Below are 16,128 nucleotides of genomic sequence, written 5' to 3'. Positions count from 1 at the left end.
AGTGGGGCAGAGGAAGAGCCCTCTGAGCCCTTCCCGTGAGCCCTCTGAGCCTCTGGCATTGTACACGACGTTCCCCACCTCTGGCTCTGTCGCCAGCCACCACAAGAGTCTCTACTTTTAGATGTAATGCATTCTTAGAAGCCATGTCTCAAAGTGGATCATTTTAAGAAAGAATTGCAACTATTGTGTTAGATGGCTCAGAGCAAGGGGAAGCAGCTGGCAAATGTTGAAGCTGTCAGGAAGTGAAGTTAGGTTTCTGTCAGGCAGTCTCCAACAAACAGAGGACGCCGTTTCCCTGCGTTCTAGTGCATCGAAGTTGGTAGAGCGAGAATAAACCCAGAGAGAAACCTGTTAGGTGCCAAGGGTTTCCCCTCAGGAAAAGGATTAGGATTTAAAATGGTGATTAGCATTAGCCATCATGGAAATTCAAATCAAAACCACACTGAGATACCACCTTAGTCCAGTTAGAGTGGCAAAAATTGACAAGGCAAGAAACAACAATTCCTGGAGAGAATGTGGAGAAAGGGGATCCCTCCTACATTGTTGGTGGGAATGCAAGTTGGTACAGCCACTCTGGAAAACAGTGTGGAGGTCCCTTAAAAAGTTAAAAATTGAGCTACCCTATGATCCAGCCATTGCACTACTGGGTGTTTACCCCAAAGATACAGACATAGTGAAGAGAAGGGCCATATGCACCCCAATGTTCATAGCAGCAATGTCCACAATAGCTAAATCGTGGAAGGAACCGAGATGCCCTTCAACAGATGTGACCGGATTAAGAAGTTGTGGTCCATATATACAATGGAATATTACTCAGCTATCAAAAAGAACGAGTTCTCAACATTTGCTGCAACATGGACGGCACTGGAGGAGATAATGCTAAGTGAAATAAGTCAAGGAGAGAAAGACAATTATCATATGATTTCTCTCATCTATGGAACATAAGAACTAGGAAGATCGGTAGGGGAAGAAAGGGATAAAGAAAGGGGGGTAATCAGAAGGGGGAATGAAGCATGGGAGACTATGGACTCTGAGAAACAAACTGAGGGCTTCAGAGGGGAGGGGGTGGGGGAATGGGATAGACTGGTGATGGGTAGTAAGGAGGGCACATATTGCATGGTACACTGGGTGTTATACGCAACTAATGAATCATCGAACTTTACATCAAAAACCAGGGATGTACTGTATGGTGACTAACATAATATAATTTAAAAAATTAAAAAAAATAAAAAAATAAAATGGTGATTAGGAAATCCACCCATCAACCTACAAAGATTGCATTTCTTAGAACACGGTGTCAAAGACCAAGGTTAATAAGTGGTTTTGGAGCTTACTTTTCCTGGTATTAGGTTTGCTGTCTCGGTGGTAATAGGGTAGATCTAAAATAATTATCTTTCATGATTGCTCATTGTTTATAATAAATAATGAATATAATGAATAAACAATTCACTTCCCACTCCCTAGCTCCTTTGCTGTCCTTGTTCTCCTACCCAGTCTACTCCTACCCTGGGCAACCTCTCGTCTGCTTTCTGTTGGTATAGATGGAACTGTTCTGGACAGTTCATGTAAATAGAATCCTATAACATGTAGTCTTTTGAGACTGGCTTCTTTCATTTAGCATAATGTTTTCCGGACTCATCCCCCTTGTAGCATCTATCAGTACTTCATTCCTTTTTGGGACTGAATACCATTCCATTGTATGGTTCTACCACGTTTTGTTTATCCATTCATCAGTTGATGGACATTTGGGTGTCAACTCTGAGGCTATTATGAATAACACCGTTATGAATATTCGTGTGTGTTTTTTTGTGTGGATATATTTTCAGTTCCCTCGGATATAACCAAGGAGTAGAAATGTTGGGTTGTATGGTATGTTAGTTTTCTGTGGCTGCTATAACAAGTAACCACAAATTGAGGATCTTAAAAAAACAGAAATTTATTCTGGAGGACAGAGTCCAAAATTAAGGTGTCGGCAGAGCTGTGCTCCCTCCGGAGGCTCTTGGGGGAGAATCTTGTTTCGCCTCTGGCAGCTTTTGGCAGGTATTTCTTGGCTTGTGGCTACATAACTCCCATCTCTACCTCTACCTTCACATGGCCTTCTCTGACTCTATGTCTTCTCCTCTTCTCTTAAAAGGATACATCACTGGACTAAGGCCAACCTGGGTAATTCAGGAACACCCCATCTCAAGGTCCTTAGCTTAATAACATCTGCAATGATCCTTTTCCCAAATAAGGTCACATTCACAGGTTCCAGGTATTAGAATGTGAACATACCTTCTTGAGGCCACCATTCAACTCACTGGGTTTTTTTGTTTTGTTTTGTTTTGTTTTGTTTTAAAGGAGATAGAAGCTTATTGAATACACCACAAAGGAGTGGCAGGCAGGACAGCAGAGGAGAGGCTGTTTTATTTTATCATGATTTTATTTGTATTTTTTTATTTCCATGTTTTATTTGCATTTCCCTAATAAGTAATGATGTTGAACATCTTTAGACCAGGAGCTTACTGGTCATGATATTAAAAAAAGCTTATGGGGGCTTCTGGCTGGCTCAGTCAGTAGGGCATGTGACTCTTGATCTTGGGGTTGTAGGTTCGAGCCCCACAAAAATTTTTATTTACTTAAAAATAAAATCTTAAAAAAAAATAGCTTGTGGAGGAGAAGCCACTTGAGATAGCCCAAAAGGAGAGAGAAATGGGAAGAAGATATTCAGGGCATAAAGGAAGACATTGAGAGAGGTCCAGGGTGCATGCTGCATATTTGGACACAGGTGTACAATCTGATTTACCTGGATTGTAGGGTTTGGGGAGGGAGATAAAAGCTTCATTCTTTTGAAGAACAGAGACCATCTCTTTGGTACAGCACAATGCCTAACACATAGAAGGCACTCAATAAACACTTTGAATGACATCGAATTCAATTCATTGGAAGAGAGTGACTTGGTGAAGACTCACTCACTCCAAGTAAATACAGTGTAAAGTCTAAATAATCATACTGCTTCTATCAGACATTAAAACAAACAGGCATAGATAAAAATACAAAATGATCTCATCTTAATAACATTCTGGGAGATCTTGGGAGGGCCAGCCTTCTGTTTCTACCAGCAAAGTTAAGCGGAAGACTAAGGCAATTACCTTGAGATATTGCCAAACAAGGGGGAAAAACCAACTCTGCTTTTATCTTGGTTTTGCTACAGGAAACTATGCAAATTGCCCAAGAATGGAATGATTGAATGTGGGTTTAAAACCACAATAAATTGTTCATTAACATTTGAGATTGATCTCGATCTGGTTAAAGGATTTAAAGCATTTTACTTGGTTTCATAGTGAGATCAATGCTTTGACTTACTTTAAAATTTGAGAGAATGGTTCCCAGGTTTCTCAAAACAAAGACCTCTTAAATTCTTTTTTTCCCTCTGCAGAAAGATTTTGTTTGTCTGGAAAACTATACTTTTTAAGTAAATAATTAGTCAGGTTTCTCATGAGACAACCAGTGTTGATGTTGCCAGCCCAAAACAAAGCTGTTAGCCCATACAGCCTCAGCTCACATAAATTAACAGTTCCTTTAGGCTTTCTGAAATAATGATATTAGTTTTCAGTTCCCTATTGCAGCCTTTAACACCCCCCCATATAGCCAAATAATATATCTTTTATTATCATAAGTGGGATCTATGTTGTTTAATTCTTTTTAAAAATTTTTTCTGATGATTAATCTATGCATTTTAGAGAGAGTGTGTATTCACACAATACAGTCTGGTTGGGGGGAGGGACAGAAGGAGAGGAGAAGAGAACCCCCAAGCAGACTCCCCGCTGAATGCGGGGCCAGATGTGTGGCTTGATCCCAGGACTCTGAGGTCATGACCTGAGCCACGATCGAGAGTCGGAAGCTCAACCAACTGAGCTGCCCAGGCACCCCTTTAATATATTTATATTTATATTTATTTATTTAGAGTGCACAAGTGTGGGGTAGGGGGTGGGGAGGAGGCAGAGGGAGAGGGAGAGCGAGAATCTTGAGCAGGCTCCATGCCCAGTGTGGAGCCCAACACGGGGCTTTCGATCTCACAACCCCAAGATCATGACCTGAGCTGAAATCAAGAGTCAGATGTTCAACTGACTGAGCCACTCAGGCACCCCCCCATGTTGTTTAACTCTTTAAGAAATTAATTCAGTATTTTCTTATTGGTAATTTTTTATTCATTTTACAATGTAGATATTATCTACTGAATTCCAGTGCTCATCCTTCACAGACACATGAGTAGTAGGCATGTTTGAATTTGCTCTGCCACACTCAGGTTGGGGGAAGCATCAGGTTTCTCCTTCTCTCTCTCTCTCTCTCTCTCTCTCTCTCTCTCTCTATATATATATATATATATATATATTTTTTTTTTTTTAATCAGGTTGTGGCCCAGCCCTCACTCACAGGTGCTGGCTGCATCTCCGGTCTCCGGAGAGTCAGTGCCTGTCTCCCCCCTGGGGACCATTCAGGAATACAGGAACGGCTGCTTTGAGCACAGACCTCTGGTCTTCAGCCCATGGCGCTGCTTGTGCAAATTGACCTAAACCCATGAAGTGCTTTCTCATTGTCAGGTAGATATTGAGTATCTGATCCTGACGGGAGGTGGGAGCCAAAGGTCCGCTCCCAGCAGCCTTGCTACCAGGTGTATCTGCGGCAATGCAAACAGGTCCGAGAAGAAATCCTGCTGTGCGTATGACACTTACTAGCAAGCAGGCAAAAAAGAATGACCATACTTGCGACCTCCGGGAAGGCCCAGCCGTACTCCTTGCCAGAAGCTTTGCTGGCAGCAGATACAGTAGCATCCGTTGGTAGGATTGGCCACCCTTCCAACCGGCTGACAGAATTTTTTTGTGCTGTGCAAAACGCAAGACCAAAGGGAGTCCTGAGTCTTTGAAGGTCACTCTAAGGGATACTGGGCTCCGGGCTCACCAGATTCTCGGATCGCTTTTGTTTAAGAGCAGGAATGGCTGTATGAAAGTTCTAATTAGTACATCTCCCTGAACATCCCTTGTGCTAATATTGTAGACCCCCCAGTGCCAGCTCAGGTGAGCAGTACTGAAAGGCTCTGAGTCACTGCCTCTGGAGTATGGACTCTGGATTAGGATCTCGCAGTGTCTACTAAGCACTCCTGGAGTGCAGATTACTGATTTCTTCTAAGGTTAACCACCCTTGGGATACATATTAAAAGCAGTCCCCCTATACCCTTGTTTGTTGCTGTCCTTACTGGATTTTTTTTTTTAATGACAGCAAATATAACCACCTCTACTCCCAGTTCTTCCTGGACTCCAACTCCAGGACCCCCCCTTGATGACAAGCATGGGGAGAGTTCTCTGTCAAGGCTTCCAGGCTCTGGGGCTGTATGGCTACCTTCCCATCCCCAGGCAGGTCCCACCACCCCAGGATTCTGGGTGTGATGGGCACAGGCCCCAGGCATCCGGTCCCAGCATAACTGTCCCCCCCAATTTCTCTTGGAAGGACCATCTTGTGGGTAGAGCCCCAGGAGACCACACCTTCACCAAGACTGCCCCTGTGCAGGGCCCTTTCGTGGTCCAGAGCTGCCTGGAAAACTTTTTTTTTTTAAGGCTTTTAACATATAGAAAAAAGAAAAGATATGCCAAAACAGGGCAAAAAACAGGGTCACTTTAGGAATGTTCACAGGTGACAAATAAGAACTTTTAACAAATGCAGACACCACTGTAACCTCATCAGAAAATAATGTCTGAATTTTAACTTAGGCTTCAATGACCACGAGGCCTTGGGCAATAGGCCCTGTGACAGGCCCAGCCTCTGGCCTGGACTTTGGAACCCAAAGGCCTCTTAACTATCCCCTGGCCCAGTTGAAGCCCAGATGCCCAGATCCTGAGGTTCTTGGTCCCATCTCAAGCAGAGGGGGGAAACACCTCTATTTAGAGACCCAGTTAATTTCTGTAGCAGGTTGTCCTGCCTCACAGGGGTGGCCTTGTCACCATCAGAGAACTCCTGACTTCCGACTTCTTTTCCATTTTCCCCAAGGGTAGATTGGAGGCTGCCCTAGCCATACTCTTTTTCCTAATTTTTTTGACCACTCTAGTGTTGCTGGGCCCCCGGGATCAGTGGCATGTAATTTGAGGAATTGTGGGAGTTGACTCAGGATTCTTAGTTGAATCACAGGATGAAATGGAGTTGTGAAAATTCATTGATGAAAGGAAACCTGGTTCATAGCAGAGTTGGGAGGCTAGCAGGGGAGCTGTTACAGCCCACCACTCTTCTGTGATTGCAGATAATAGGAAGAGATGTAAGTCCATACTTTAGGTACTACTTTACTACCCCAGCAGGAGGAAGGAAGGTTTTCTTTCTTCCCCAGCAACAGCCCAGCCAATAAGAGACCGTCATGACTCAGCCAGTGAAAAGTCCCTATACTTCAAACTCCCAGTTTACTCCAATGGACTTTTTGTTTATAATAGTCCCCACCCCCTCCCCCTGGCGCCTCCCTTGGTCTGGGACTATGGTTAGGCAGCAGCCTGCTTGTCCTAGCTTGCAATTCTCTTCTATTCCTGAATAAACCCACTTTTTGCGGGCAGAATAACTGCCAGTATTTTTATTTTTGAGGTTAACAGAGCTCAACAAAAAGACGCACATGCTAACAGGTCAGGATTGGGGACGAGGGGTGTGTAGATGAGGGTACAGTTTGGGGCCGCAGGCTCTGGTAAAGTCCCTAATCTGGGCAGAAGGCACTTGGGTATACTTTACCATCCTTTAAAGGATGTTGTTTTCAGGGCACCCGGCTGGCTCAGTTGGTAGACCGTGTGACTCTTGAGCTCAGGGCTGTGAGTTCAAGCCCCACGTTGGGTATGGAACCTACTTAAAAAGAAATTTTAAAGCGGTGCTGTGTTTATTTTATTATTCTTTCAATGGTGTACGATGCCTTTCAAATCTTCGAAAAAGTTAAGTAATAAATTCTATCTCCTCAAATCCCTTTAGGAACAAGAGTAGAGATAAATAAATGAGGTGACTACGCAGATAGCTAAAACGGTGTTTTCTCTGAGTGCTTCTCTTTCTCTCGCAGCACCTGCTCAATATTTCCAATGAAGACGTACACGTGCACATTTTACCCCCTCAAACCAAATACTTTCAGATCAAGTATGTGAAGAAGGTAAGTCCGGTCTTGTTGCCTGTTCTCCGTGGTGCTCTCTGTTGGGTTGTGGCTTTCCGTGTGGGGTGCTGCTGGGGACGGGTGTGGAGGGTGCTGCCACTACAGCCCTGCTGTGTACTCTGGGCCCACTTGTCTTCTAGGAACACCTCCTTGTCCCCGGCTTGTCCCTCACCATCACCGTCACATTCTCTCCAGATGAGTGGCGGTACTATTACGACTGCATCCGGGTTCACTGTAAGGTAAGTTTGCTTAAAATTGGTTTTTTAAGGGTAAGGGATGGGAGGACGTCAAAATTTATATCCTGAGGGAAGAACAAAGGGAAATGGAGTGATAAGTGTGAAGTTTCTCACCCAGCGGGCATGTTCCTTGGGCAGCCAGTGTGAGTGGTATGGAGGGTCCTTGTCTGGTGACTTGGGTCCTGGGTGTGGAGCCATCAAGAACCAGGGCAGAGCCATGAGACATCATTTGCTTTAGGTTTTCTGCCTGCCCCGGCCCGGAAATCTTACTTATCATGTAGTGCTAGGAGTTGATAAAGACTTTTCAAATAGCTTAAATAAACTCCTTTAAGTGCTAGGCTACCAAATTAGCAGGACCCCCGGATTGTGATTATAAACCCCAGGGACTGGATGATGTTGTGTGGGAATGTCCTCAATGGCAGCCCTGGGGGTCTGCGGGGAGGTAGGAGCCTGGATGGCCTGACCCCAGATGGCTGGGCCGGGTAAGTCCCTGTGAGCCTTTTCTAGGTCACCGAATTCATCCTGTGGCCTCCAGGCAGGGCCAGCTCCACGTGCTGTCAATTCCTCTCTTCACATGGTCTCTGCCACGCTTCCCTTTGCTCTCCTAGGTCCAGTTCTTGCAAGTCAAGAGGCCTTAAGGGGAACTAAGTTTAATTTTTCAAAACTAAAATGGAAGAGTATGTTTTAGTAACCAATGAGTTTCAATCTTTAAAAAAAAATTGAAAAGCTAAACTAAAAACAAAAGTAGAGTATGGCTTTCAGAAGGAGTGTCTGCGGGGCACCTGGGTGGCTCAGTCGTTAAGCGTCTGCCTTTGGCTCAGGTCATGATCCCAGGGTCCCCGCATCGGGCTCCCTGCTCAGAGGGAAGCCTGCTTCTCCCTCTCCCACCTGCCCGCTTGTGTTCTCTCTCTCTGTATCTCTCTCTGTCAAATAAATAAAATCTTAAAAAAATAAAAAGGAGTATCTGCATGGAGAAGATGAATCTCGAGGGCAGGCATGGTACCGAGTGCCAGGGCCTGTCTCCTGCTACTCAATAATGCTAACAATACCTTGCACATATGTAGTGCTCTTGTCTCTTTCAGGCCATCATCTGCCCTAATTCTTAAAAATACCTTTATTTTTTTTTAATTTTTAAATTTTTAAAAGGATTTTATTTATTTGTGAGAGAGTGAGAGAGAGTGCATGAGCAGGGGGTGGGGTAGAGGGAGAGGGAGAAGCAGACTCCGTGCTGAGCAGGGAGCCTGATGCGGGGCTCAATCTCAGGTCCCTAGATCATGACCTTAGCTGAAGACACATGCTTAACCACCTGAGCCACCCAGGTGCCCCTTAAAAATACCTTTAAAGTGAAAGCAGACGTATCCCCATTTTGCAAAGGAAAAAACGAGGCCTGGAGAGGTCTTGTTCGAGGTCATCCATTAAGCAGGACGGCCAGCAGCCTCTGTGCCTGATGTCAGTTCATTGTTTACTATTCGGTGCTGTCTGGATCAGCTGACTCTGATTGGTTCTGTTTCTCTCGGGCTACTACATATTGTGTTTGCTTATAATTTTCTCAAATAGAAGCAGGTAGATTACTGCCTTTGTATCTACACAAAAGCATCATTATCTTTAGCTTTCCTGGATAATAGTGAATATCGCTTCAAGGAAATGTACTTAAAATTTCTTACACTTTGTTTATAGCTAGGAAATCTCAATATTTCTAATGTTAAATGTAAGCATTCGGGTTTCTTAAGGAAATATTTTTTAGTGATAGAAAACCACATAAGAAATAAAGTAGCTACAAGTTCATCTTTGAAAATTATAGCCTCTTGTATGGTAAACTTGACTTTCTTTTCCCCATTAATTTTAGGGAGATGATACTTTGCTTATTCCCATCCATGCCTATCCTGTCGTGAACACACTGGACTTTCCCTCATTTATAAATCTATCCAACGTTGTCCTGGGTGAAAGGTGAGTTACCAAGATGAACTACCAAAATGTCCTAGGTTGTGAAAAGTTAAGGGATATGCACATAGAAACTTAGATTTCTATTTTCCCTAATGGCAGGTTATGCTTGTAGCTGAGGTAGACTGGACTTATAGTTGAAAAGGCAAAACAAGGGGCGCCTGGGTGGCTCAGTCGTTTAAGCATCTGCCTTCAGCTAAGGTCATGATCCCAGGGTCCTGGGATCGAGCCCTGCATTAAGCTCCCTGCTCATTGAGGAGTCTGCTTCTCCCTCTTCCTCTGCTGCTCCTCCTGCTTGTACTCTCTCTCTCTTCCTCTCTCTCAAATAAATAAATAAATAAAATCCTTAAAAAATTTTTTTTTAAAAAGGCAACACAAAAACAAAAGCCCCTGTCAAAATATCATGAGCAAGAAAGTGAATTTATTGGGCCATTTAACTGAGAGGTGCAAGGTGGATCTTTAGGCATGGCTGGGTCTAAGGGTTTAAATCAGCTTGCAGGAACTTGACTCTCTCCATTTCTTGGTTCTTCTTCTCTCTGCTCAGGCTTCTTTCACAAAAGCCTTCCCCATCATGGGGGTAAGAAAGCTGCCGGAAGCTTCAAATACTATTGGCAACAGGGGTTTGGAGGGACTGGAGGGATTGGGGATGTTCAAGCAAAAGTCCCAGGATTGAGTCTCATTGGACCAACTTGGATCTCATGCCCATCCATTAACCAATCTCCGTTTTGGATGAGAAAGCAGAGAGACTAGAAAGTCAGTATCCAAGTCAGATCTCAGATTCCTCACCTCTATCTTATTGGAAAAATAGTTAAAGATGCCAGTTGTAATCTAAGATCTGTCTTGGTTTGTTGTCAGTAAATATTATTAAATACCTACTACCTGTCCCTAGAGATGGGAAAAAGTGGATATTGAGCTGTTAGAGATACATAATGGCCATGCCAGTTGTTAATACTTCTGTACTGGTTGGGAAATATATACTGTCCTGAACTCCTCTCCCTCCGTCCCAGCTGCCCGGCCCCTGTCCTGCCTTCCCTGCCACCTCTCAATGATTCAGCAACTAAGTTGTTAACACCTAGAGATTTGGGGGTTGGGGGAGGCACCTGCAGGACACGGTCCCAGCCTTTTGGCACTCTAATTGAGTACTGCCTAGAAGTCCCAGTTGATTAATACTTTGAGTATCACCCGTAGCAAAAAGATAAATAGACAAAGGTTCTGATTCTGGATGTCTTCGAGTCTAATGGGGACAGAACCATGGCCTCAGTTAGTCACACCAGTCGCTAAGTGCTGTATGAGCTAGACGCACACATGGGGTCCTATATGGGCCCAGAAGATGGAGCTGACTGGAGAGATGGGGGTGATCACTCCTCACTCCTCTGGCGGTGACATCTGGTTATCCTAAGAGGACTCCATAGAGTGGTGGAATATGAGGATGGCATCCGAGGCAGGGAAATCGTATGAAGGCTTTGTAAGAGCAGAGGCATGGACTGTTCCTTGTAGGTGATACGGCCACCAGAGGATTTTAATCCACCCAGGAGCTGGCGAATGCTAGACGTCTCTTGATACAGGTCCAGATGGTGAGCAAAGACTGGGCTTCAGCGTGCTTTGGGGCTGAGGGCAAGTTCAAGTGCCTCCCGCAGCACTGAGCGGGGGGATACAAGTTACTAGTGACCAGACAGCAGGGTTCGATGGAGAGAGGGCCGACTGAACCCTTTGGGACTGGGGCGGGGCGGGGGGTTTGTGCCTATGGACTAAGGTGTATGAGCTTTAGGGCCCTTCCTTTTTAGTTTTATCTAAAGTGAAACCCCCAAATTTATTCTGGAACAATTGCCTTAGTTCAGCTGATGTGTGACCCTCCCCCCTGCCACACACATCCCTTCCCATGACCTTCTGACCGTTCATCTCTCTTCACTTATTTTTCTTCAACAACGCTTTAAGAACTGTAAATAAATAATACATGTAAAAGGATATCTAATCATCTGTAAGGTTTAAACAGTAATAATATAATGAACACTGGCTTCAACACATAAAACATGATCAGTAACTTTGCAGCTACTGTTTGGGATTTTGTGATTATCTTTTCTTTATTTTAATAGTTTTGACACATACCTAGGGCGCACCCCTAAATAACACATTGTTTCACTTTGCCAGTGTGTGCTCTTTATATAAATGGACTCACACTGTATGTAAGTTCTTTCGTAACTTGCTTTTTTGATTCAACGTTATGGTTTTGTGGTTTCACCATGTTAACTTACCGCTACTGTGGTGTCCGCTGAATGGACTGACCACAATTTTTTTTCTGCTTTAGTGCTAATGGACCTATGGGTTGTTAACACTTTTTTTTTGGCTGTGACCAGCACTGACTGCTGTTGTATATTCCTGTTCGTGGTCTGGGGCACATATTCTAGACTTTGTCCGGGGTAGACATCTAGAAGTGGAATGTAGGTCTAGCACAAACTCAGTGTTACTATGTAATGCCGAATTGTTTTCCAGAGTGGTGGTACCCATTCACACACCCACCTTCAGTGCCTGAGAATTCCTGTTTTCCTACATCACTGCCAACAATGGGTATTCTCAGACTTTGCCACTTTCACTGACATATATTCTTGGCCCCTTGCTGTCTCATTCCTCTATTTATTTTGCCTTCTCCCTCCCCCCTCCTCAACCTTCCTGTTTTCATCCAGGCCTTGTCAGTACTAAGTGGTCTGCAAAGGTGAGTCCTTCCTGGCTGGACCCCCTCACTCTATGCATTTTGAGGCCAAACATAGCTATTTCTTTTAAATGGGTGAATATAGCAACTTTTACAAAAACAGAAGTGGCAAGAAACAGCTAACTTCCTAGTTCATGATTCCTTACTTCCTCCCTCCCCCTTCCCTCCCTTCCTTCTTCCTTTCTTCCTTTTTTCCCTCCACAAATTTCAAATGACTTTTTGTTTGGATCATAAGTCAGCTTAGGAGTTGAGAACAGTGGTTTAATAAACTGGTGGAAACGATGTGGTTTATAATGCAGACATTTACCAACTTCCCTAGAAACTTCTCCCAAGCTATTTTGTACATAAAGCCCTTCATTTATAATCAGAATGAAAATCTCAGATAAACAGTTTATTAAACTGAGTTATTGTGTATAAGGGTGTGCAATTTTTAAAAATCCTTCAAAAGATAAGCATGCTCCTCTTTTCCTCCAAACATCCTGACAGCAGGCAATGTCTTCCCAAGACTTAATGCACTTTGCTTAATGGCTTTTGACCAAATCTTAACCATCCAAACTGTCTTATGCTACATTCACTCTCAAAATGTCGGGTAGCAGCAGGACAGGAGGGAAGCCCTTGAAAGGGCTTTCACCTGAAATATTCTTCCGTTCATCCGAGGCTACCTTGAAGGTTGAAGGTATCATTTGAGTGGGTTCCTTGTTCAGCATTCACTCATTCATCAGACGTTTACTGAAAGCCAGTACGTACCGGGCACTGCTGAGGACACAGAGATGCCTCAGAGCTGATATCATGACTAAGCAGACGATCCTCATGTCTAATGCGGTGTATTCGAAGGAAGGACACCTAACCCAATGCAGTGGGAAGTGGGCTGGGGGCAGTTGGGATGAGGGAGCTCAGACATGACTTCCTAGAGGAGAACACGTCTGAACTTAGTTTTTGAAGAATAACCAGAAATCAACTGGCAAAAGAAGAGAGTGGAATAGGAGAGAAGAGGGGTGTTCCAGGCAGGGCAGTAGCTAGGGCAAAGTCAACGATGTGAAATGGCACAGCACCTTTAGCCTGTCTAGAATGTTCGTGTGACTGGACGTAGGTTGCAAGAGCTGTGGCAGGGGAAGCGGGGCAGGGGCTGAGTGAGAAGGGCCTCATAGGCTTTGCTGAGCAATGCAGATTTTACTACTGAAATATTGAAGCAGACAAACGGCACGGTCAGATCTGCCTTTCAGAAAGCTGACTCTGGGGACTGGGCCCAGGGAGAGAATTGCAGGAGGCATGGCCAGGACCGCAGGTGAGCCAGGGCCCCGGGGACAGTTGGAACAGAGGTGGTGGTGGCAAAATGTAAATGTAGCAGGAGGGTCTCTGGCCAGGTGTCCTAGAAGCAGAAACAAGGATTCATTGCATATGACATAGGCATAACCTATAAAGGAGTGAAGGATGGGGATGGGAGGGTGCCCAGCCCCCCCACCAAGGGCACTTTCCTGGCGAAAGGCCAAGCAACAGCAGTCCCAGAGCTGGGTGCTGGATGTACCGGCAGGGGGAGGAGAGTGCCAACAGAAACCTGCGGCAGGCGCCCTGGCCCTTGATTTATACGTCCACTTGTCAACACTCTGTCCGGCCTCATGTGGCTCTGGAGCTGTGCTTCCGGACGGGGGTATGGATTCCATGAGCAGTTGAGCTGATATGAGCTGTCGCCTGGGACAGGTGACAGTCTCCTGGTGGACTGTGCCAGAACTGGAGAGTACACAGGTCAGCTGTCTCTGGGCCGCCTTCCCTCCCCAGGACAGGACAGGGCCTAGCAAGGAGGCTCCGCTCAGTGGCATAGCAAGACCTGGGTAGTGGGAGTGGTCTCCCCACATACAAGCCATAACATGAGTTCATTGTCTGCATGAATATTTTTCAAGACAACAGAACCTTCTAGAAGCCAATCTGCTGTTGACTCTCACCATGCACCAACAACTCTAAATCTTACCGGTGATGAAAGGCTCCTCCCTACAAGGGCGGACTTGCTCTCAGCCGCTGCTCAGATGCAGGGGAAGATGCGGTCACCTCACTGGTGATCTCCGGTCTCCCCCAGGCCTCATTTTTGTTCCTATCGCAGTGTGCCCTCCCCTGGGAGGCCCATTGGACCATCTCTGGTGGTGCTGAATTGCAGTGGGCGGCTGCTCTTGCTGTGCCCCAGTATGAGGCCCCTCAACCCCTATGCACACGAACACCCCCCCACGTGGCTCCGTTCGTTTCTGCAGGGGCTGCTTGTGAGGTCAGGCTGGGTGGGGGGACCAGAAGTGCAGGCAGCTCCTGTGCTGCACTCTATACTTGTCCCAGCTGCCTGGAAGCTTCTAGGCCCCACCTCACCTGTTAACCCTGGCCACCCCACCCCACCCGGGGCAACTCCAGCTCTGTCGTCCATGTGTCACTGTGTCTTTTAGAGATGAGACACCTGGCTGCTTGCTGTCTTGCCTCTACCTCTTTCCGCTCCCATCTTAGCTCCTCAAGCTCAGTCTTTCCATTTGAACCTCCTGTTGGAAAACCTAAAGCCCAGCATGGTGTTCTAAGGAAGTTTTAGATTGTTGGAAGACAACGAAGAAGACAACCAAATCTTGTCTGTCAAAGACTGTTTCTAGTCCCCAACTCATTGCTTCATTCATTCATTTATTTGTGACCTCTGAATCTGCCCTGTGATCCCCAATTTGTGGCTTCTGATGTAATGAAACTGCCGACCTGTTTGGTTTCATCCAGATGGTGGTGGCCCACACTGTTTGTTTGTTTTTTTTTTAACCTTGAATTTGCTGCCAACATTTAAAAACCAAAAGATTAAAAAAAAAAAAAAAAAGAAGAAGAGGAAGATTCAGCCATGCTGGGCCCACATCCTGCATGGCCACGGTCAGTTCAGTAGAGATGAAACTGAAGGTGCCTCTTTACGGGGCAGTGCCTTTGCCAGTGCTCCACAGCCCGCACCACTCCCTATCGCCTCACATGCAGCCCTCTTCTCTTATTTCTATTACCTGACTGGCCTGCAAGGACTTTCAATAAAGACACTGAAAAGGAGACAAGGCAATGAAGTGTCATGTTGGACAGTATAGACCACTAAGTCTCTGGAGACATTCTGTCTGGATTCCAGTCCAGGCTCTGCTTCATGATGGCTGTGTGACCCTGAAAAGGGACAGCCTCTCTGTGCCTCCTAGAATCCTCATCTGTAAAATGCAGTTCATAAGCATACTTACCTGGTAGGGGCGCCTGGGTGGCTCAGCTGGTTAAGAGTCAACTCTTGATTTTGTCTCAGGTCATGATCTCAGGGTCGTGAAATCGAGCCCCGTGTCGGGCTCCGCGCTCAGTGTGGATTCTGCTTGAGACTCTCTCTCTCCCTCTCCTCCTCCCTTTCCTCCCCACTCGTGCTCTCTCTCTCAAATAAATAAATGTTTAAAAAAAAAAAGAGTACCTACCTGGTAGAATTGTTCTGAAGATAAAACAGGTTCAAGTAGAACTTCTCAATAGTTAACAATATTTGAAACTTTTTAATACTTGATAGTAGTTAAGAGCAGTGCTTTGCATGTAGCTACTACTGATTTAAATTAACTATTGGCCATCATCATCATCACCACCAAAGAGATTTTTACCTACAAGTGAGACCCAGACAGGTTGACGCACACTTTAGCAGAGGTAGACAACATATGGAGAAACTGCGATGAGAAGGTTGGAATGGGAAGGCCGGCTTCCAACAGTGAGTGATGGGGCTAACAGCTGAGGGGCAAGTGGGAAGCTCCAGAAGAGCCAGTTCAGGGACTGTGCCCCAGCTGGGGAGAGCGGCCCACTGGCAGGTGTGCGGCAGGGTGGGGCGGGGCCGGGAGGATGAGCTCTTTTCTCTTGGCCTTTATACTTACAAAAAAAAGCTTTACTGAGATATGATTCACGTATCATAAAATTCACTAATTTATTTTTTTTAATTTTTTTTTTTTTATTTTTTAAAGATTTATTTATTTATTTACTTGACAGAGATAGAGACAGCCAGCGAGAGAGGGAACACAAGCAGGGGGAGTGGGAGAGGAAGAAGCAGGCTCATAGCGGAGGAGCCTAACGTGGGGCTTGATCCCAGAATGCCGGGATCA

The 16,128-nt window shown here is 45.3% G+C and overlaps 1 protein-coding gene across 1 annotated transcript in view; it reads left to right on the top strand.

The window, feature by feature from the left end:
- Nucleotides 1-16,128, top strand: part of CFAP221 (cilia and flagella associated protein 221) — a 91,031-nt gene that overhangs the window by 5,049 nt on the left and 69,854 nt on the right. Inside the window, exons 4-6 of the mRNA XM_026510141.4 lie at nucleotides 7,058-7,144; nucleotides 7,285-7,383; nucleotides 9,227-9,327. Coding sequence (XP_026365926.3) covers nucleotides 7,058-7,144; nucleotides 7,285-7,383; nucleotides 9,227-9,327 — 287 coding nt within the window. The remainder of the gene's footprint in view (nucleotides 1-7,057; nucleotides 7,145-7,284; nucleotides 7,384-9,226; nucleotides 9,328-16,128) is intronic.

The sequence above is a fragment of the Ursus arctos genome, unplaced genomic scaffold, assembly GCF_023065955.2.
Source record: "Ursus arctos isolate Adak ecotype North America unplaced genomic scaffold, UrsArc2.0 scaffold_1, whole genome shotgun sequence".
NCBI classification, from domain to species: Eukaryota; Metazoa; Chordata; class Mammalia; order Carnivora; family Ursidae; genus Ursus; species Ursus arctos.
The sequence above is the reverse complement of the archived record's forward strand: the minus strand, read 5'-3'. Positions and strand labels throughout refer to the sequence as shown.